The sequence below is a fragment of the Lithobates pipiens genome, unplaced genomic scaffold (genome assembly GCF_037356315.1).
Source record: "Lithobates pipiens isolate NorthernLeopardFrog02 unplaced genomic scaffold, aLitPip1_a1.2 Scaffold_13, whole genome shotgun sequence".
Lineage (NCBI taxonomy): Eukaryota > Metazoa > Chordata > Amphibia > Anura > Ranidae > Lithobates > Lithobates pipiens.
In genome coordinates this window covers 102,726,652-102,748,373 of record NW_027507718.1, presented here as the reverse complement: position 1 = coordinate 102,748,373, position 21,722 = coordinate 102,726,652, and the positions used below count along the sequence as shown (strand labels likewise).

The window sequence follows — 21,722 nt, the reverse complement described above, 5'->3', positions numbered from 1 at the left end:
TTTGCAAACCAATTGCGATTTTTGTTTCCAAAAATACGTAGAATACATAATCGGTCTAAACTGAGGATGAAATCTGTTTATATTTCGGGATATTTATTATAGTAAAAAGTAAAAAATATAGCTTCTTTTTCAAAATGTGTCTTTTTTTGTTTATAGCGGAAAAAAAAAAAAACACCAAAGGAAGCTATTTTTGTCAAAAAAAAATTATGTCAATTTTGTTTGAGTACAGCGTTGCACGACCGCACAATTGTCAGTTAAAGCGACGCAGTGCCATATCGCGAAAAAATGCTCTGGTCATTAAGGGAGTAAAATCTTTCCGGGGCTGAAGTGGTTAAAGTAGAACTAAAAGGCAAAACTTTTTATTTTTATTTTGGATAGCGTAAGGTAGTTTTTTTTTGTCATCTGTGCCCCAGTGGGGAGACTTCCTTTTATTTCCTATCCCATAGCCAAAACGGGAAGCGAGAGGAAATCCCTCCAAAGTGAAGAAATCCCTGGCTTTCACCAGGGTTACCAGAACTAGTGTTCCCATTGGCGAATGTCCCCTATATTTCTGTTCTGGTGACAACCCAAAATTTGGGATTTTCTTTCATTTTCATTTTTCTATCAGAGATAACAGTAAACAAGACAGAGACAGTGAACCTCCCTGACAGGGAGATACAATCCTGACAGTGTTTTAATCCCTCTCGATTCTAAATAATAAAAAAAAATGTTTAGCCTTTAGCTATACTTTCATGAACAAGAAAGTGATTTAACGATAAGTACAAATATCCTGTTTTCTTTATCATTGATTAACAACTTTTGCGCTAGAGCAATTTTGATTTTTTTTTTGCACACGTCAAAATCTGCATTTTTGACCATAAAAGTGCTTAAAACCCCCCCCAAGAACATTATATATTTTTTGAAAGCAGAACCTCTAAAATAAGATCGTAGTTGCAATTGTGTATGTGGTATGATATTTGCGCAACTGTTTATTAAAGGCATATTTTCTGGACACAAAATATAATAAAATACATTTTGGTGCACACAACCAAAATATAACATCCAATTCTTGGTAAAATATAAAAGATGGGGTTGTGTGTGCCAAGTCTTAAAGCGGAGTTCCAACAAAAAGGTGGATGCTCAGTTTGCTTCCTATCCCCCTCCGCTGCCACATTTCACATCTTTCCGGGGGAGAGGGTACCTGCTGACAGGTACCAGTCCTCACTTCCGAGAGACCACATTGCGGTGAGGTCCCCAGGAAATACACCCCCCCCGCCAAGCCATTTACAAAGCACGCTTCGTGCATGAGCCAACTGAAAAATCGGCTGGGGTGCTGACAGCGGGATCCCTGGACAGATAAGTCAGCAGCTACAGTATTTGTAGCTGCTGACTTTTTTTTTTTTTGTAGAGGAGGGGGCTTGAGCACCCCTTTAAACTGCGTGCACCAGTTTAAAAAAACATTGCCACATTGACACAACATTGCCAACATTGACACATTGCCCGCACACCACCACAACGCATGTGTCACAACACAAACAACTGCAGTTGATGTTCATTGTTCATGTCTAAGTTCTCACATATAATTGGATAGGTTAAGAAGCTTTCCTAGTATCAAAATTTACTTAAAATAAAATAGCAGAGGTTTCTTAAAAACAACCATGAATGTCAGGCACAAAAACCAGATAAGCAAGTGAGTACCGTAATTCAAATAAAATTCAAGTTATGAAAATCACATTTGCTAAACAGACATGAAAAGTGTGTTGTCTTTCAAAAGTTTATCTGCTGTCCAAGTTTCCTGCTTTGTGTTTCCTGAATTCTCCCTTTTTCGTTGTTTGCAATATTTATATATGGTAAAACCAACTGTTGAGTTGCAGCTTACGGCTGTCAAGATCAATGAATTATAAATGTGCATTGTGGTTAGGTGCATCATACACTGTTTAAGGGTCTTTGCCACTTCCAGCTTACCACTACATAAATGTGGTTGCTGCTTTCACTTTTTCCAGTGTTTTTCTCTTATACCCCAGGCTTATTTTTGCCCATAACAAACTTCCAGCCACAGAGTGACAATGCTCAGTCACAATACTATATCCATGGATGAAGCAGCATTGTCATTCTAGGACAGGCAGCATGTGTTAGGACTATTGCACTGCCTCAATTGTTTTCAACTCCTGCGACATGTTATATGCCAAAGCTGTTCAAAATCCATTAGTAACCAGTTTGTACTGTAGCTTACCCATCAGGGGTTTTACCAATGGAGGAGCCCTGAAACACCTCTGTATCACCAGATATCTCATGCTTTGCTCTGGAAGAAAGGAGAGTTATGTAAAAAGTTAATATTTAATCGATCATTACTTCTTGCTTCACATTCATCTAACACATTATTAATGATTATGCCAGTTTGTAATATTGAGTACTTTTCCAATGTAATTTGCTTCACAAAACCAAGGTAAGAAAAAAAGTCTACTTTTTTTTTTCAGTGCTTCTGGGCTCGAAAAGATCAGGTTCATTTAGATTGGCCAGCGCCATCGCAGAGCATCACTGATCTGTTCCTGAAACGCTACTGAAAGAAGAGTAGAGCGAGGACCTCAATACTCCAGACCACTACAATGGCTGAGTGGGCTCTGACAGCTCATCACCCCCAGAGACAAGGAGAGGATAAAGGGTGTATGATGCTAGCAACTAAGCTGTCTACGTACCATAACCTTGGAGAAATCTCAGAAAAATACCATAGGACACATCCCCCAATGATTTTAAAGCAGCTAATTTTTGAACATGCTTTTGCTCAGTTTTTCTTTTTTTCTAACGTGTACAGAAAAAAAAAGTACCGGTAATCTGAAAACGTATCTATAATGCAACAGACATTGACTTTTTTTTTCTTAAATAAAGGAAAGAAAAAGTACAAAAGTATTTTCCCACTTTAGCATGCAAGGATTTCTTAAAGCTTAACACTGGAATTTACTTAAACATAAGTTGCTCCTCCGGCATCATTAAAAAATAATACTACCCTTCAGTTCCAAACTGTTTGCCACAGTACATCTATTCTGCCACATGATGTCCTCAGCATTCTGGTTAAAATATGTTCAGCATCACCCAAACCAGAATGCATTAATATGAATGCAGGGCACCTCAGAGCCCTTTAAGTTCACTGTGTATTAAGGGTAGGAGCAGCGCTGATCTCATCTTTGCATCTTTTAGATGGACAACCAATAGATAAGATTGGGAATGGAAGAGGACCAAGCACATGACATAACTATCCAGAACTAAATGGAAAAAGCGAAGTTAACTAAAACAAATAAATAAAAAAAATGTATAAATCACATTGGCGGGGGAATAGGGGATGGGAGATGTGTTATGCAGAGCCAAAAGTTAGGATGTAACATTTACAGACAGCAACATGGAAAGTCATTTAATGATAGTACTTTAAGTGGTTGTAAAGACACAAGGTTTTTTACCTTCATGCATTCTATGCATGATGGTTAAAAAAACAAAACAAAAAAAAAACCTTCTGTGTGCAGCAGCCCCTCCTAATACTTACCTGAGCCACCTCTCGATTCAGTGATGTCCACAAGAGCCTTGGCTCTCAGGGGACTCACACTCCTGATTGGCTTTTGGCAGCAGCGGTAGCAACTGCCTCCCGGAGTGGTTAATCACAGCTACTAAGCCAATCAGGAGACAGAGGTGGCAGGGCCAAGCCATGGCTCCATGTGTGAATGAACAAGCAGAGCTGCGGCTCAAGAGCACGCCTGCTTGGGGGCCCTCAGAGCAAGCCACTTCCTCTGGGGGCACCAAGCAGGTGGGAGGGGCCAGGAGCACAGCATGGGACCAGACAAGAGGAGGATCCAGGCTGCTCTGTGTTTAATACCTCTAATATTTAGAGTGTTCATTATATTATGTATATTAAGCAGAGTCAAAACTGTTTTCGTTATATACTTCTTGAGGTATGCAACGCCCAAACTTTTGTTTTTTAGTTTTGGGTAAAGCAGTGAAAAGTTTAAACATTTAGAACCCCTGTCAAGTTTTTAATGCCGTTTGTGTCCCCTCTGAGATTACCCCTCACTATTGATTTGCATAACCATTATTTCTCGCACAGAAAGAAGTGGGAAGTCCAACAGAAGGTGAAGAAAAATGTTCCAATGGGGACATCTGCTCTGGAAGAACGTTCTAACAGAAGATCTCCCCAAAGGGACACAGACAGTCATAAAAGAAAAATTAAAATATATTTTTAAAAAAATTAACAGGGGGCTTAACTGTTCCCTACGCTATCCAAAACTAGAAAAAAAAAAGTTGGCTTCACAAACTTTATATAATATAGACAAGACAGACATAGTACAAATATTTTAAACAATGTAGTATCACTAGACTAGCCTCAACTAAATAATAAAAGGTAATTACATAAATGCCACACAATATATAAAGGATTAACAGTACCTTTTCCCAGTCATAAGAGTGTCCACAAGTATGGACACGAGCTCCTGTTGGTCTTGTTCAGTGCCCAGTTCATATACCAACCCAAGACCTTTCGATGCAACATCTTGGCTAAGTTCTGCAACAGATTGTTTGCAATTATCAATGGACTCAAAGGGGTTAGGCTGATAAATGGACTGAGACATTAACTGCATAAAATTATGACAGGTGTCCCCCTCCCTCACTAGCAGTCACACACAAGTGATATAAAGTTTATTAAAAGGATTCCCCAGTTATTGCTTACAGGTTATCATATTCTACAGAACTGTACTCTACACACACACACACACACACTATATACATACACATTATATATATATATATATATATATATATATATATATAGATATATATATATATATACATACATACATACATACATACATACATACATACATACACACATATACATACATATACATACACATACATGGAAAACACATGGCAACGCAATCTATAAAAACAGAGTTCTGAAAATCAGATACTATAAAAGTTCTTTCATACTACAGACACTTCATTATACACCAACTATTATGCCATATCCCATGCCATCATAAGTTAAACTAAACTACATACTGCAGTTCTAAAGATAATGCACACTCCCCTAGTATTCATTCACCCAAACATTGCCATTATTTACGCAGGCTACAAAAATCATAAGGTCTGCTGTTTATATACCTTTAAAAAATAAATTAGAACCCCGCTTAGAGAATAAGGACTGTCCAACAGAATAAGAGTTCTTTCAGTGCCTTGCCTGTACTGATACTCCATCCATATACATAATCTAATAAAACATGTGTAAGTAAAACACAGGAACCCATTCATTCAATACTGCATCCATTCTTCTTACTACACTGGCTGGCAAAAAATGCATACATTTAGTAAAGAGCAGAAACCACCAATTTTGCCTGCTTTTTTATTACAGAGGTAAATCTTGTATCAGAGTCTTTAGTCCTGGCACAGTCATACAGATAATAATTAAAGCTAATAACTAGATGTTAAAGCGGAGGTCCACCCACTGCCTCAAAAGTTAAAAGCCAGCAGCTGTGCATACTGCAGCTGCTGACTTTTAATAATAAGACACTTATCTGTTCTGGAGCCCAGCAATGTCAGCACCTGCAGCTGACGTTTCCATCAGCTGTCGGGTGCTACCGTCGCCATTGTGGGTAAGGGAACCCGGCAGTGTAGCCTTACGGCTTACTCTGGGAACCCTACTGCTCATGCGCGAGGCTCAGCTTCGCTCTCCTATTTTTGCAAAAAAAGGTGCATCTACCTTTTCAAAAACGCAGCCGCATCAAAATTGCATTGTCTTTTTGACCATGCGACTTCCCTTCAATTCCCACACCACAATTTTACATGTGTGGGGGTGCCATTCAGAATGAATGGTGTTTCCTTAGAGCAGTGCATTTTCACTGTGGGTAGTTGCGGGTATCTCAGCCACATGCAGAAATGTGAACATAGGGTCAAACATCTATTGGATTTTAATTGTGGTTTGTGTTCCCATTGAGATTTACCATCACTTCAGTCTGATACTCACTGTATGGGCAAAAAGGAAGGTGAACATTCCCCCCAGACGGATTAGCAGAAATATAAACCTGACTGATTAGAATCAGTTTCTAAGCAAATGTTTTATAGTTGCCTGTGTGTCCATTGGGGACAATTTCCCTCACTTCTTACTTTTTTTGACACCTGTCAATGGACAGGAAGTGAAATTCCACAAAGGGGCCAAACAATTGACAGACGTTCTAAACGTTTAACACTCGATCCAAAAATTAAAGAAATGTTTTGACACTTGTGTTTTTTTACTATGCACCATCACCACTGTGTAACAAATACTATCCGGCATTAAACATTACAAATTGATAAAGGACTACATCTGCAAAGCATATACATACCGTCATTTTCAGATAGAACAGATATAAAGGCACTTTGAATTTCCTTAAGCTTTGTCTAAAAGAGTGATAAAATACAGAATTAGACTATAAACATGCATCAAAGCGATCACTAGATTTAGAAAAAATGTTTGCATTCACTGTGAATTCTTTGTTTGCAGTTTTTTGGTGTATACGGCACAGACATCCTACCTCCTAAGCACACAAAGCTAGACTGGGCTTACTGGGGTATGCACAATAGAATGAATGGTACTTTTTGATGTGCTTAGTGCCCAAGCCCCTGAAGGCTGGGCCTATACGCCCAGGTCTTCCTTGCCTCTCAAGGAATGTTGAAAGAAATACATTTTCTTCTCTCTACCACAGGTATAAAAGCGACCTTACGGTTATATGATGGGTATTCCCAACAACTGGCCTGATGCTCAAACATCATTAGCAGGTCTATCAGAACTATTTTACCTAACTATACTAGATCTCGTCTTATCTAGCATATGTTACATATGTAGGAACTGCTTAGTCACGAGCCTCTCTGCACAATATTAATGGCCTGCATCTTAGCCGGATTAAATATGGTGGCTTCAGTGCAATCCATTAAAATATACCAATAATTTGATCAGATTCGGTATCTAAACCCAAGAACACAAAAAAAAAAAAAATTTGATAAGAAATAGCTATGGATTGAACATCTTTTATGGTTATCAAGTGCACCAAACTGAATAAATGTACTACACTAATACAAAATTACTATAAAAAGTACTCCCCCTTCAGATACACTGTCACTGGTGATAAATCCATATTCCACTGAGAAAAATATGCTTGCAAATTAATGTAAAAATAGTTAAAAATTTTATTTGGTCTCAGTGGCTGGCCTACATGTACCAAAGTGTCAAAAGAACTTGGGTAGTCCACGGGCACCCAAAATTCCATTGAGACAGAATTTTTATAACGAGTGGCCCTGCCTGGCAAACACACTGCCTGTCAGATCATTCGCAACAAAAAGTGAGGTCTTCTGATTTAATTTTCCAAGGAAGAAATATTACACAGGACAGATCAGAATTCAATTTCGCTTTCTGTTAAAGCGGAATTTCACCCAAAAGATGATCTTCCTCCTCCTCCACCACTCCTGTCACAATTGGAATATATTTTTTTAGGGGAGGGAGTGGGTACCTGGTTTTGACAGATACCTTCTCCCACTTCCGGGCTGGATTGCCACAGCTGATCCACAGGAATTTCCCAATACATTCCTCTCTGCCCGCAACCTTCTGGAACACGTCACAGATCCCAGAAGGCTGCTAGACCAGTCACAAAGCGCATACAGAGTGAGAAGGCAGTTATGAAGCTGCGAGAAATCACAGCTGGCTATTGACAGTTAACATGCTGCCAAAAGACCCAATACACTGATGAAAAACCAGCCTGGTTGAGGACAGAGCTGGATCCTTGAGCAGGCGAGTGTCTATTAAATGTAAAGTTTTTAAGCAAACCATTTCACCATGTGATAAATTAGGCAAAAGACACAAGGACGACTAACCTTTATTTCTACATGTTCACTCAGTTTCTTCACTAGAGACAGCAGCCATATACATGCAGCCTGCCGGACATGTGGATTTACACTGACAACATACTTGTCGAGAATCTGGTTCAAAACCCATGAGACCAAATCGTTGTCCTTTTCATCTATTTGAATGACAAAAGGCAAATAGATACAGTTAGGTGCTTTTAGACTATTGTGGCAAGCCACAGCAACAAATTGTAACAGCAAAATAAAACGAGAACCAATTTCAAATTATTAAATTGAAATTATCTTTTTATGTCATGCTGGCCCCGATAGTTAAAATATGGTTGCACCATTATAATGGCATTTAAAGCAAACCAGGTCATCATAAATCCAAGCTGTGTGTGTAGTAAACATTGACACTTGTATCTACTTTGCATTTAAATTTTATGTAAATAATTTAGATAATTTTATTTGTGTGTGGATATTACATTCAGAGAACTCATCTCATCTCAACACCTTAAAGAGGAAATAAACCCTAATAGGTTTACTTCCTCTTTGTTTCCCTGCAAAGGTAAAGCATAATGGGCTACTATGTACCGCATAGTAGCCCATTATGTGTCACTTAACTGACACAGGAGCCAGCGAAGTCACCGCTGTTCCCTCTTCCACGGAGCATCCATCTTCTTTCCGGGTATCGTGGCTCCGGCGCTGTGATTGGCCAGAGCCACGATGACATCACTCCCGAGCATGGGAGCCGCCACTAACGGCATATCGCTTCTAGCAGCGGCATGCTCAGTGCGCCTGAGCGCCACGGACAGCGGTGCCTGTCTTTTTGCAAATATTTCCTAAACCGTGTAGGTTTAGGAGATATTTCTTGATAGGTTTAGGAGATATTTCTTGGACCTACAGGTAAGCCTTAATCTAGTGGTCTGTAAGGGTTTACAACCACTTTAACTGTTCCGTTTTTGGATATCTAAGCAAAGACATATGTCTGTAAAGCATGCCACATGTAAAAGGTGGAACTCCACTTACCTGCACGTGGGCAATAGTCGTCTTCAGCAACCATCCAAACATCTCTGGCTCCTGCAGATTTTTTACCAACAGCTGCATTAGTGATGGCTTCCCCAATTGTAAACTGAAGCTCAATTTGTTTAGCCTGAAGGAGGAGTAAATGTTATCTATAATTCAATTTTAATTGTATGGCTGTGCAAAAAATAAAGATATAGAAGGGTATTCAAGTGAATTTAAAATCTAACAATTAACATTTAAGTTTTCCCCTTTGTCTATTAAATATGCCATTGAAAGCAACTGGTTTGGCAAGCACACAAAAAAACAAAAAACAAAAACAAAAAAAACACAAAACACTTTTTGATCCTGTCAGGGTAGAGTTCACAACTTCCCTTAGTGAGATGATAAAGTGTCTCTTTTTACCCTTAAATCTCACATTGGTTATATTAACTATAAAACACATCCCCCTGTGTTCTGTAGTAGAAGTCAGGAACAATCTGCCTAGGCCAGGGGTCAGCAACCTTTTTCCACTTAAGGGTCGGATTCAATGTATGTGAATGCACGGAGGGCCACATTCACCTGTTAATAAGAGAATAAAAATCGTAACTGAAAAATATTAACAGTACAGGTTTACCTTACTTTAAAGTGGTTGTAAACTCTCTCCCACAACTTTGTCCCATGCAAGTCAGCAAAAAAAACCCTAATGAACACTGCTTGTAGATATCTCCTTACTTGCTTAGTATTGTTGTAATCCTATTTGTTCTTTAGAATGACGTCACTGAGCATGCCCAGATACCCCCTGATTTACGGCACACTCTGTGTGCTTGTCTGTTATCAGGACTTCCTACGGCACACCACTGAAATCCCAGGAGACTTCATAATCACTCAGAGCTTCCTCCTACACCCCATGTGACCATGTGACATCACATACAGTGTAAACCAGGGCATGGGACAGCATTACTGCAGTCTTAAATACTATGAAATAAAACAAGTCTGCTATGAACAGGGAAGCAGGGTTGCCATAGAAACGTTGTATTGAGAAGGAGGCCTGGTTAACAGTACAGGAAGTGCTAAATGTAAGGGCATAAATACACTCCACTGTGGACTCAGAAAACAATACTTAAGAGAGCGATGCCTAACCCCTGTAAACAATTTTTTTTTTTTAACGTTTCTTTAAACAGTAAGTAATATGCGATTTGGGCTGGATTACAGTGGCTATAGTTTGATAATTACTTATTATAATGGACTAAATGAAAAGAAGTATCAGAGTGGGAGAGTTACTTCCTTTTTAAGGTGATTAATACAAAGCTAGTTCACCCCGAAGGGATTCTGATTTTACTGCCCCTTTCCCCAATCCTGGCACCCAAGGATGGCTAACGCCAGCCCTGCTAGTCCACATGGCCTGGAGATGGGGCTCCTGTCCCTAGGGAAAATGGGGTTCCGGCCCTTAGGGGAGATGGGGGCCCATCCCCAGGGGTGATGGGGGCCCTGCCCCTAGGGGTGATGGGGTCCCTAATAGGGTCCCCCCGTTGCAGTTCTCTGTACCCCTATAGCAGTGTTCTCTGTACCCTGCACCCCCCCACTGTAGGGTCCTCTGTCCCCTGTCCCCCCCACTGTAGAATCCCCTGACCCCTGCATCCCCCCGTAGCACCCTCTGAATCCCCCCCACTGTAGGGTCCCCTGCTCCCTCTCCCCACTGTAGGGTCATCTGTCCCCTACACCTCCCCCCTCCACTGTAGGGTCCTCTGTCCCCTGCTCCCACCCACTGTAGGGTCCTCTGCCTCCCCACTGCAGGGTCCCCTGTCCCCTACACCCCCCACTGTAGGGTCTTCTGTCCCCTATACCCCTACTCCCACTGTAGGGTCCTCTGTCCCCTGCTCCCCCTCCCCCACTGTAGGGTCCTCTGTCCCCTGCTCCCCCTCCCCCACTGTAGGGTCTCTGCCCCCTGCTCTCCCCCCCCCCCCACTGTAGTGTCCTGTCCCCCACCCCACAAACACACGCTGTGTAGCTAGAACTCTCCTACCTTTCAGATGTGTACAGCAAGCAGAGATCGATATCACAGGGCTGGATGGGGGTGGGAACTGCATTCTACCTTGGATACCTATAGACACCCAAGCAGGAGCTTATTAATGTTTCCTTTCCTAACTGGTCCTTAATTTGAGTGTGGTGTGTACAATGTGAATTAGTTCTTCCACAGGGGAGATAGAGTTTATCCAATAAAGCCAATCTTGAATCACCTTATCTTTGTGGACCACCATATAGTAGGTATGACAAGATAAGGCTGCCACTTCCGACACCCTGTGAGCAGAGGTGATAGCAACCAAAAAAGCTACCTTCTGAGACACTGTAAGCAGGGGTATCTCACAAATATTTTCAAAAGGAGGCTTTTGGCGAACAGATCACCAAGTTCAAATCCCACGGCGGCAAAGCAGACTGCACTGGTGGAGTCAGGCGTCAAACCCCTTGAATAAAAGTATGCACCTATGAATGTGTGGCCAAGGGTTGGTGAAAGAAGACTGCCATCAAGGGCAGACACTTGGCCCTTGATGGCACTCAATGCCAACTTCTGCTCAACACCTTGTTGAAGGTCAAAATTCGAGCCACCAACAAGGAACGAGGGTGAACACTGATCGTCTCACACCACGAAATGCACGCTTTCCACATACAATGTTAAATCTTTCTAGAGGTAGACTTCTGAGCCTTCAGCAGTTTCATGATAACAGGCAAACCTCTATCCTTCAGCACCTGGCTTTCAACAGCCAGGCGGTCAAAGCCAGTGACCGTAAAGCAGGATGGAAGATCTTCCCTTGGAACAGCAGGTCCTCCATGAGAAGCAGTCTCCAAGGGAGAATCAGCGAGGCCAGTGGAGCCTCCAGACCAGGGAACCGGATCTGATTGTCCAGAGACTTGGGACACTTGTCCCATTTTACCAGGATCTCCCTTTGGAGGGATCTCGTATAGAACTGGGCAAACGGAACCACCTCGAAGGTAGATACCATCAGGCCCAGCACCCATATGCATGTCCGGAGGGAGGATCACCTGCTGGAAAACAATAGATGAACCACAGCATGCAACTTTTGGAGTTTGTTCAGAGGATGGTACACTCTGGCTAAAGCTGAATCCAGAGTCAGACCCAGATAATCCAATTTCGTGGGTGGAATTAGAGCAGACTTATGGCAGTTTCGAAGACAACCAAACTCCTTCAGGCTCTGTATAGTGACCTCCACAATGTCCAAAGGAGAAGAGGATTCATCCAGGTAGCCCATTATGCAATTCCCCTCTGACGTAGCAATGCCAGAAACGGGGCCAACAGTTTTGTGAAGACCTGAGGCAGGGAACGGATAGTGTTCCTCTCTCACAGCAAAGCTGAGGAAACGCTGATGACGAGCACATATTGGAATGTGCAAGTATCCTTGATGTCGATAGAGGCCAGAAAATTCCCCTGATGTAGGCATGCCACTTGTGAGAATGGACTCCATTCTGAATTTCTGTACCCGCACATAAGTTCAGTTCAGGGCCTTGAGGTCCAAAATTGGACGGACCATACCCTCCCTTTTTTGGGATTGTAAACAGGTTTGAATAAAAATGTTGAACCGTTCTGAGACCGGGACAATCACTCCATGAAGCAACGGGTCCTGCACCTCCCCAAAGAGAGCTTGCAAGCAGTCCAGGGACAGCCATACATTGGAGAAGAACCTTTCCGGAGGGCAAGAACGAAAGTCTATCTTGTAACTGGAAAGAATCACTTTGTGGACCCATTCTAGAGAATCCCTCTTTTGGCTTGTCAGACCAGGGCCGCTTGGACGAAAAAAACTATGTGTGCCAAGAAAGAAGGGACACGTCTGCTTTCTCCTTTCCACACTGCAGAAGAAAGGTTCTCCCCCCGTGAGACTCTTAATGGTGTCACCCATGGTAGCCCCGAACAGGCGATTGCCTTGAAAGGATAAATCAGTCAGAGCTTTTTTTTTTTTTTAGCAGTCTGGTCCACAGACCAACACTTAAGCCACAATACACGCCTAAGCACCACTGCCGAAACAAATACCTTAGAAATCAAGGGAGCCCTGTCCAAAGAGGCATCACAGACAAACTGCAGCCCCTGGACCAATTGGTCCGCCAACTCAGCAAAGGCAGGAGGAATCTGCTCGTTCCCCAGATCATGGTGCAAAAGTTTTGCCCATTCAGTTTATGTTTGCAACACTAGGAAAATGGCCAGGACCGGCCCCAGTGCTGAACCAGCAATAGTGTACATATTGCAGGCCACAGACACTGCCTTTCTGAATATGGAGCTCTGTGATTGTCAATGAACGAAAGAGAAATTATATATAAAAAAAAAAAAAAAAAAAAAAACACACAATTAAAGCACCCCTATTTCCCCCTGTGCTCGCATACGTACAGTACTCTGCAAAAGTTTTATGCAGATGTGAACAAATGCTTTAAAGAATATATATATATATATATATATATATATATATATATATATAAATAAAATATATAAATATATTTTAAATTGTTTGTTACCAATTCACAAAATGCAAAGTAAGTGAACGGAAGAAAAACCAAAATCATATCAATATTTGGCTTCAAACCAGAATCAATTCTTACATTCTTCTGTATAAGCAGAGGAGAATGGGAGTGAACTGAGCCTGTGGCTAACGGTTAACCCCTCAATTGCCAGATAGTTAAGTTAATCAGTGGGTGCTTTTAGAAATACAAGGTACATGTGTCTGGCAATTGGGGGGTTTTGACAAAGCACTTCTATAGCGTGAAACGCATTCAGTGTTTTTAATATTTATGCTTTAATAAAGACTTTATACTTTACTTTCTGTGTGGGTGTGCTGCCGATCCAAAGATTCTCTGTTCCATGTTCTCTGCTGCAGTGGTAGGGCCACCTCACAGAAGAGACACTGGAGTGTTACCGATTGCATCACCTGTGAGCAGCGATCTCTTTTTCAAATACTTCAATCCAGCTTGTAATGAAAAAGCCCTAGCTTGCAGTAATTGGCCAGGAAGCCATAGTTTGGAGATCGCTGTCTAAGGCCATGAGGCATATTTTTTTCTAATGGCCAATATTAGCAATTTGCTTTTAAGAAAAAAGGTGCAAAAAAATGGGGAAGTTCACACAAATCTAGAAATCAGCAACTTACTTCTACTGACTCCATGAGTCCCTGCAACAACATCTTCTGATGAGGGAATCTTCCATCCCCAACAGGAAAGTAGCCAAGTGTCTTTATGGCTCGTTCTTTGGCCTGAGAAAAAAAAATTAAAGGGATAAGGGTTTGGAGGTCTTTAAAAAATTAAAGGAAAAAATAAATATGCAAAAAACACAGAGGAAGGGCTGAATAATGAAAGACTGTGAAAGTGCTAACAAAAAGCTGAACAGTTATTTAAAGCTGCCCATAGATGGTGCGATTTTCTTTAAAGTGGTTATAAACCCTTTACAACCAAATTTTGACTACAGGTAAGCCTAAAATAAGGCTTACCTGTAGCTACCCCGGATATCTCCTGAACCTGCACGGCTTAGGAGACATCCCCTGTATCAGCATGTGCAGACATCATCGGCACATGTGCACTAAAGCAATGGCACATCCGTGCATTGCTTCAGCTAGTATGCCGTTATCGGCGGCTCCGGGAGTGATGTCACCGGCTGGAGCGGTGTACGAGAACCGCTGCAGAGGCTTCGACCTAAGGTAAGTAATTCTCATTATGCCTGTGTCTTATCTTATCTCATTTTATCTACAATCGCCCTAACTAAAGAGCTTTTTCACCACTTTTTTTTTTTAATTACATACAATTTGTATACATTTTCCACCATTTCGATTAAAATTTTTAAATGTTTTCTAAGAATTTCGATTTTATCCAGTGCACTGTACACCTTTTCCTGACTAAGTGGCCACTAAAGTACCACAAAATGCATTGATGGTATTTTACCCTGTTTTTATGATCAATAAATACCAACCTTCCTGAAAAATCCACTTTGAAGTACCTTTTTGTTTAATGGGCTCCTCTGCTGACCACACATTGGTTAAATTTTGGGACCTCAATCTTTGTATCATAATAGAAATTAGATTCAGTGACAGAATAATTTTCCATCAATTTCAACACTGTAGATATATATCTCAGTAAATAATATTTATCTACATGGAAAGTTAATTTGTGACAATAAATACTGCCCTTTATCTTGCTATACGAAATGAGTAAGGTAAAATAGATCTTGTGGACCAATAGAAACTAGTAATTGCACATTGACCTTATTTGTTTCTTTCCCAGATGTTATCCTGCCCAATAGATTTTCTACAAGCTTCTTTTTGGTGAAGCCAGGGCCTTCATCAGGTATGGGAAGGGACCCATTCCGTCCAATCTCTCCTAAAGCTGTAGCTGCAGCAACTGACAACAAAGGAGATGAATTGTCCAAAAACGTGCCTGTGCAAGAAGGGAAAACAAAAAATACTTTTATGAGAATTTTCATTAAACAATTTGAAAGATCACTTACAGACGTAATAGCAAATATTGCATTACATTGTATCCATTAATAACACATTTTGCCCAAATGTGTACATTAAAATTCAGTTTGTCTCACCAATGGTTTCCACACAAGTCTGGATGATTTCATCCTCGTTATATATAGTGAGAGATCCAGAGGTCTCCATACTTTCCAGCTCCTCTTTACTCGTGTGACATTTATCTAAATATCTCCAAATCAGGTAGCCCAATGCCAAGATGGAGCCATGCTGAGCTTCTGGGTTCTGCAAACATCAGAAAAGGTTTGGGAATGCTGTTAGTACTAAAATGTGAATTTACAGAATTTCAACCTAACGTTTTGGGAAATGGCATGTAGGTGCTGTATGGATAACAAATGAGCAATTTTTATATAACTCAATAAGCACTTCTATTTATGAAACAAAGTCACATTTTTGGCATGGTAACCAGGAAATCCTTATTTTACGATTAGGATGTCACTTTGCCACTTATGTACAAGAGATTGACCACAACAAATAAAGCAGGCCAAAAGGATACAAGGTATTGCCTGAGGTCATTCAAAATTATTTTTTTCGAGCCTATAGTGATCGAATGCAGCATACTCATCCATCTATCCATGTCTCCATGATTTTTTATTTTTTTTGCTCATAAATGATAATTCACTTTGAAAAAAAAAAACCTAGCATTTCTGGCTGTGGCCATCTTGGGTAAGGGCAGATGATTCATGTAGCATTTACTTTGTAGAATCCATCTGCTCTTAGCTCAGGCATGCAGGCAGGAGGGTGTGCTTATCCGAGAAAACCCCTCCTCCCCTCCTGCGATGTATGATATTCATTTGCCTAAAAACCAGGAAAAGGCAGAATTTTTTTTTTTTTACTTTAAAAAAAAAAGCAAATATGATATACGTTCCCATCTATTTACTAATGCTAAAAACATAAGGATTAAAAATAGTCAATATTGATTGAGGGAGTGAAGTTTCCCGCTTTAAGGGAAAGATACCAATTCCATGATCTATCTGGGGAGAACAAACACACAGAAGGAGCTCAACCAAGTGAATCTCAGAACATCTGCATCATATATTTACACCATGTGTAGACAGTGGCATAGTACAAATGGAAGGCCTAGCCACAAATGTTTATGATATTGGTAATATTAATCTGTGTAAAAAGTAAACCATAGGTAGGCCAAACTGCTGTCAATTGCAGAAGGAGATTTCAGGTTCAGTGCTTGTTTAACCCCTTCATGCCTATTTCTGACATTTGTTGCTTACAAGTTAAAATCTATATTTTTTGCTATAAAACCCCCAAACATTATATATATATATTTTTTTAGCATAGACCCTAGAGAATAAAATGGCGATTGTTGCAATAAAATATTGCAGGGTTAAATGCCCCACTGTATTTGCGCAGCGGTCTTTCAAACTGGATTTTTGGGGAAAAAATACACTTTCATGAATAAAAAAAAATAGTAATAACAAACAGTAAAGTTAGCCCATTTTTTTTGTATAATGTGAAATATTATGTTACACCAAGTAAATAGATACCCAACATGTCATGCTTTGAAATTGTCACCATTCCATGAGTGCGCAAACTATGGTACCTAAAAATCTCCATAGGTGGCGCTTTAAAAAAATTAGCAAGTTAGAGTTACAGAGGAGGTCTAGTATTATTGCTCTCGTGGCGTTACCTCACATGTCTGATTTGAACACAATTTACATATACAGGCACGACTTATGTATGCATTTTCTTGCTGCGCAAGCTCACTGGGACAGGGGCGATTAAAAAAATTTTTTTCTTATTTACATTTTTTTACATTGTCACTTTAAAAAATATATATATTATTTGATCACTTTTATTGCTCTCACAAGAAATGTAAACAACCCTTGTGACAGTAACAGGTGGAGACAGGTACTCTAAAAGACCCCAAATCCCTCCTCTGCACTTCAAAATATTCAGATCACCAAAAATGGCGAGTCTAAATAATGTAATTGTTTTTTTCTTAAATGGTGCCATTGGCAGCCGAGTAAACTGGAAATGACGTTGCTTCCGTGTTTACAGAAAGCTAGCTGGAAGTAAGCCGTTTCCGGCTAACTTCCAGCCTTGCTCTAGCCGGCAGAAGTGCCGGATCGTGGATCAGATCTCACAGTGGGACGGGGCACCCGGGAAGAGCGGCGGAGGGGGGACACATCCCCTCTTGCTCCTTTGGAATAACAGCCAAGCGGCTTTTAACAGCAGTCCTTTCCTCACATGCTGTGTCTGTGTGAGGAAAGGAGAGATGGCAATCGGCGAGGCCCTCAGTACATTATTTACATTAATAATCAGTGCGGCCCCATCAGCGCACAACAGTGCGACCCCATCAGTGCACATAAGTGAAGAAAAATTACTTTGCAAAGTTTGCTATTTTTTTAATTATTCTTTTTTGGTCTTTGTTTAGCAAAAAAGAAACTACAAACCCCAGTGGTGATTAAATACCACTCAAAAAAAGATACAAATTTTCATTTGTGTAGTGTTGCAAGACCACGCAATTGTCATTCAAGGTGCGACAGCATCGAAAGCTGAAAACTGGCCTGGGCAGGAAGGGTGTGAAAGTGCCCGGTATTGAACTTGTTAAACAATCCACAATGGACGTCAAACATGCAAATAAAAAAAAAAATTATAGGTATACCAACTTATGAATGGCTGCAAAGGCGAACTTCAAAAACTCGATAAACAGCTAAAGATGGGTATATTGAAGGCTGGTCGCACATTTCTGCCAAAGCAATGCATGGGGAATTATGACTTGCATATCTGAACCACAGAGACCCTCACTTTTTCAAACATTATATTCTACAATTGCACGTAAAGTTTGCATATCTTCCTATTTCCAGGTTGAACTTCATTACTCACATGTACATCCTTGGCACTCTTGATAAGGTTCTGCAGTTTTGACTTTATCTCAGAACTAGGGAGAGTAGAAACTACTACAGCATACAGCTGAGCTGCCAGCTCTCTCATCTCTTCCTTGTTAGAAATCATTAAACTCTATGAATTAAAAAAAAATTGCATTAAAACAAAAGGTAGCTAGAAACACTGAAGGAGATAGCAAGAAGAAACAAAGATGGAAAAGCTAAATAAAATACAAGTTTGCAGGGGTAGGAAGAAAACGGGACAATTTAAGCACGCATTTAATATTAACATATGACACAGACAATAACTAGTTCTTACTTTTATCCAGTCTACTTTGTCCAACAGAGTGGTAGCTAACTTATGTGGATACACTGACACTGCTTCCAAAAGACAATACATAACTTGCAAGCCTGCAATGAGATATATACAACATGACTAAATGAACGCTATATTTGGGCTTCAAATTATAAAAAGACAACAGAAAAAAAAAAAAAAAAAAAAAAAAAAGGATGAATAATATTAAAGTACTAGTGGCTACCTCCAGCTGAAGACAACAGTTGCTGCATAAGGCTTATATACATTTCCACAGGGTTCATCTCTTCTATCTTGGTGGACTCCGGATCAGTGAAGCCATTAGTCATTAGTTCTCTCACATAACGTCCAATAGCTGGAGCTTGATCTTGCATGTCTGCCAAGGACTGACACGTTGGGTCCAAACCAGCACTATGAGCCAGGCACATTCTTAAATAAAGGATTATCTGTATCAAGAGGAATAAATGTAAAACAATAAATATTCCACGGAATACAGCGTAGATATTAATCAAAGAGACAAACATGTGCCTAAATTGCACCTTTATAATTCCTTACATACAAAAACATCACTAAAGCTGGGTCACAGAAGTCTACTTACTTTTTCGCTTGTAACCCAGCGTAAGCCAATAGTGGGCTGAAGTCCAATGTCCGCTAACGTCACCATATTGTTGGGATTCATCCAGATGCCTGATTGAATGTTTGCTACGGCTCTCCACACTCGGCTGAGAGCCAGCCTACCAGCCGATGCTCTAGTGCAGTGATGGCGAACCTTGGCACCCCAGATGTTTTGGAACTACATTTCCCATGATGCTCATGCACTCTGCAGTGTAGTGGAGCATCATGGGAAATGTAGTTCCAAAACATCTGGGGTGCCAAGGTTCGCCATCCCTGCTCTAGTGAGTGCTGGAGGGGAATGAGCAGAAACTGGTGACTGACAGTCACTGTTCTCTGTTCAGAGCCAACTGAACTCAAAAATCAGTTGTCATGATCGCTTATGAACTTCGAGGTCGGCAGGGGACAGCTTTAGCATTAGACCGATGCTGCACTATGAAGGGGAGTACGTAGGTTTATTTTTTTGAAAACCCTAAGGCTCGGTTCACACAGTAGGCGGCACGACTTGCAGCGCCGCGACCTGCCGCGACCTCAGCGGCGACTTGCAAAACGACTTCTGTATAGAAGTCAATGCAAGTCGCCCGAAGTCGCCGCAAAAGTAGTACAGGAACCTTTTTTCTAAGTCGGAGCGACTTGAGTCGCTCCTATTAGAAGGGTTCCGTAGTACAGAACGGGGCGCGACTTGTCAAGCGGCGAAGTCGCCTGGACAAGTCGCCCCTGTGTAAAACGGAGCCTAAATTTCTCCTTTAACATTTTTCTGTATATGCAACAGTCATAATTTTAGGCACATTTACATATTCAGGTAAAAACAAATGTTTGGAAAACCTCTGGCAAACGGCATGCTCACTATATACCCAAATGTGCTATTACTTAGTGTTTACAAATACAGAAGCAATACCCATTTTGTGAAAATGTGACGCAACGTACTGAATATCATAGCCCACAAAAAAAAAAAAAAAAAAAAAAAAAAAACTAGAAATTCTTATGGTTTAGTGAATCAATTCTGGGTCTCTTGGTTAAGGGAGAACCATAAAAATGTTTTGCAGTCAACACTGTACCTCTAAAAATGCTGCAGGGTTAAATGGTAGCACAGATGTGGCCGTTACAAATTTTACAGGAGTCTTCATCCGACTGGAAGCCTATTAAAAGATGAAGGATAAAATGGGGAAGTTAATATTTTTCTTTATAGAGACTCTGCCACAATAATAGGAAAAGTAAATACATTGATAAATTCCATTAAAAAAAAGCAGCTTAATAGCCTCATTCAGTGCTACAATCAATACATTTCAAGAAGAGTTCTCTTCTATTAATAAAGCATAGAATGGTTACATCCCCTTACTACCATAACTCCCACAAACACAGACCCCCAATCGGTATAAATTGGTATGAGTATTACTGTTAAAAATAAAACAATCTCACAAGATCAAGCCACTGGATAGCATACTGACGCAGGATGTTGACTATTTAGCAGCTCTCTTGAGCATGTGAAATTTTTCTATTTACAGCAGTAACATGTTCATCTAGCATGCTTTGATGATACTGTGCATCTGGAAAGTATTCACAGGGCTTCACTTTTTCCACATGTTGTCATGTTACAGCCCTATTCTAAAGTGTATTCATTATTTTCCTCAAAATTCTACAAACAATACCAAAATAATGACAACGTTTAAGACGTTTGTTTGAAATCTTTGCAAATTTATAAAAAAAAAAAAACACACCAACAGATATCCCACTTGGCTGATAGGAATCCTCAATCTTTCGTAACCTATGTTCAGGACCCTTCTGCTCTACATTATCAGCTATGGGGGGATGCGCGGCATATGATTTGGCTTTAGTGGCCAAGGCACTGAAATGGTTTCTTTACCAAATTCTTTGGTAAAGACTTTATCAAAGTCTTTGACTCAGGAGCTGAGAAATTGGATTTTTGTACTCGCCGTAAAATCTCTCTCTCTGAAGTTCATTGACAGACACAGCTCCTTTAATTCTTGACCTTAGGGTTATCACGCCACCTTCAGGAGAGGAATAGGCAGAACATGTAACACATGTAAAAACAGCAAGACTGCACAGCACCGCCCAGGGGGTGGTCCCTCTGGCTATAACCCCTCACCCTGCTTCCTGCAGCTCAGTTCATCAAAAAGCAGTACAAACATAAATAGGAGGGGGTGGGTGCTGTGTACATCAATGAACTTCAGAGAAAAGGATTTTACGGTGACTACAAAAATCCCATTTTCTCTTTCGTTCATTGGGGCGTCCCCAAGCAGTGTCAAAAGACAAGGGGTGGAAACAGCAAAACATAACTCCACCCACAACAAATGTAACACCTCAACAGAGGAGTTGCCGTCTTAAACGGCTGCCATCAAAACCTGCGGCCAACTTATGAATCAAAAGATGCGTTTACAACAAAACTTGTAACTTAAAGCATAATTTGCAAGCTTACACAGCTGCCTGCAAAACCTTGTAGCCAAAACAAGCATCCGAAGATGCGCTTATGTCAACTTTGTAGAATTTAGTGAAAGTGAACGGACGACCAAGTCGCCACCTTAAGCACCTTGGAGGCAGATGCTTGATGTCGTAAAGCCCGGGAGGTTCCAATTGCCCTGG

At 40.7% G+C, this 21,722-nt stretch overlaps 1 protein-coding gene across 2 annotated transcripts in view; it reads right to left on the bottom strand.

The window, feature by feature from the left end:
- Positions 1 to 21,722, bottom strand: part of ECPAS (Ecm29 proteasome adaptor and scaffold) — a 182,526-nt gene that overhangs the window by 59,184 nt on the left and 101,620 nt on the right. For both annotated transcript variants that reach the window (XM_077475350.1, XM_077475351.1), the window contains 12 exons: positions 20,180 to 20,260; positions 18,736 to 18,955; positions 18,516 to 18,607; positions 18,198 to 18,332; positions 15,413 to 15,578; positions 15,083 to 15,255; positions 13,980 to 14,081; positions 8,860 to 8,983; positions 7,861 to 8,006; positions 6,339 to 6,393; positions 4,408 to 4,522; positions 2,213 to 2,281 (listed from right to left, as the gene is read on the bottom strand). In XM_077475350.1, the coding sequence (XP_077331476.1) occupies positions 2,213 to 2,281; positions 4,408 to 4,522; positions 6,339 to 6,393; positions 7,861 to 8,006; positions 8,860 to 8,983; positions 13,980 to 14,081; positions 15,083 to 15,255; positions 15,413 to 15,578; positions 18,198 to 18,332; positions 18,516 to 18,607; positions 18,736 to 18,955; positions 20,180 to 20,260 (1,478 nt within the window). The remainder of the gene's footprint in view (positions 1 to 2,212; positions 2,282 to 4,407; positions 4,523 to 6,338; positions 6,394 to 7,860; positions 8,007 to 8,859; positions 8,984 to 13,979; positions 14,082 to 15,082; positions 15,256 to 15,412; positions 15,579 to 18,197; positions 18,333 to 18,515; positions 18,608 to 18,735; positions 18,956 to 20,179; positions 20,261 to 21,722) is intronic.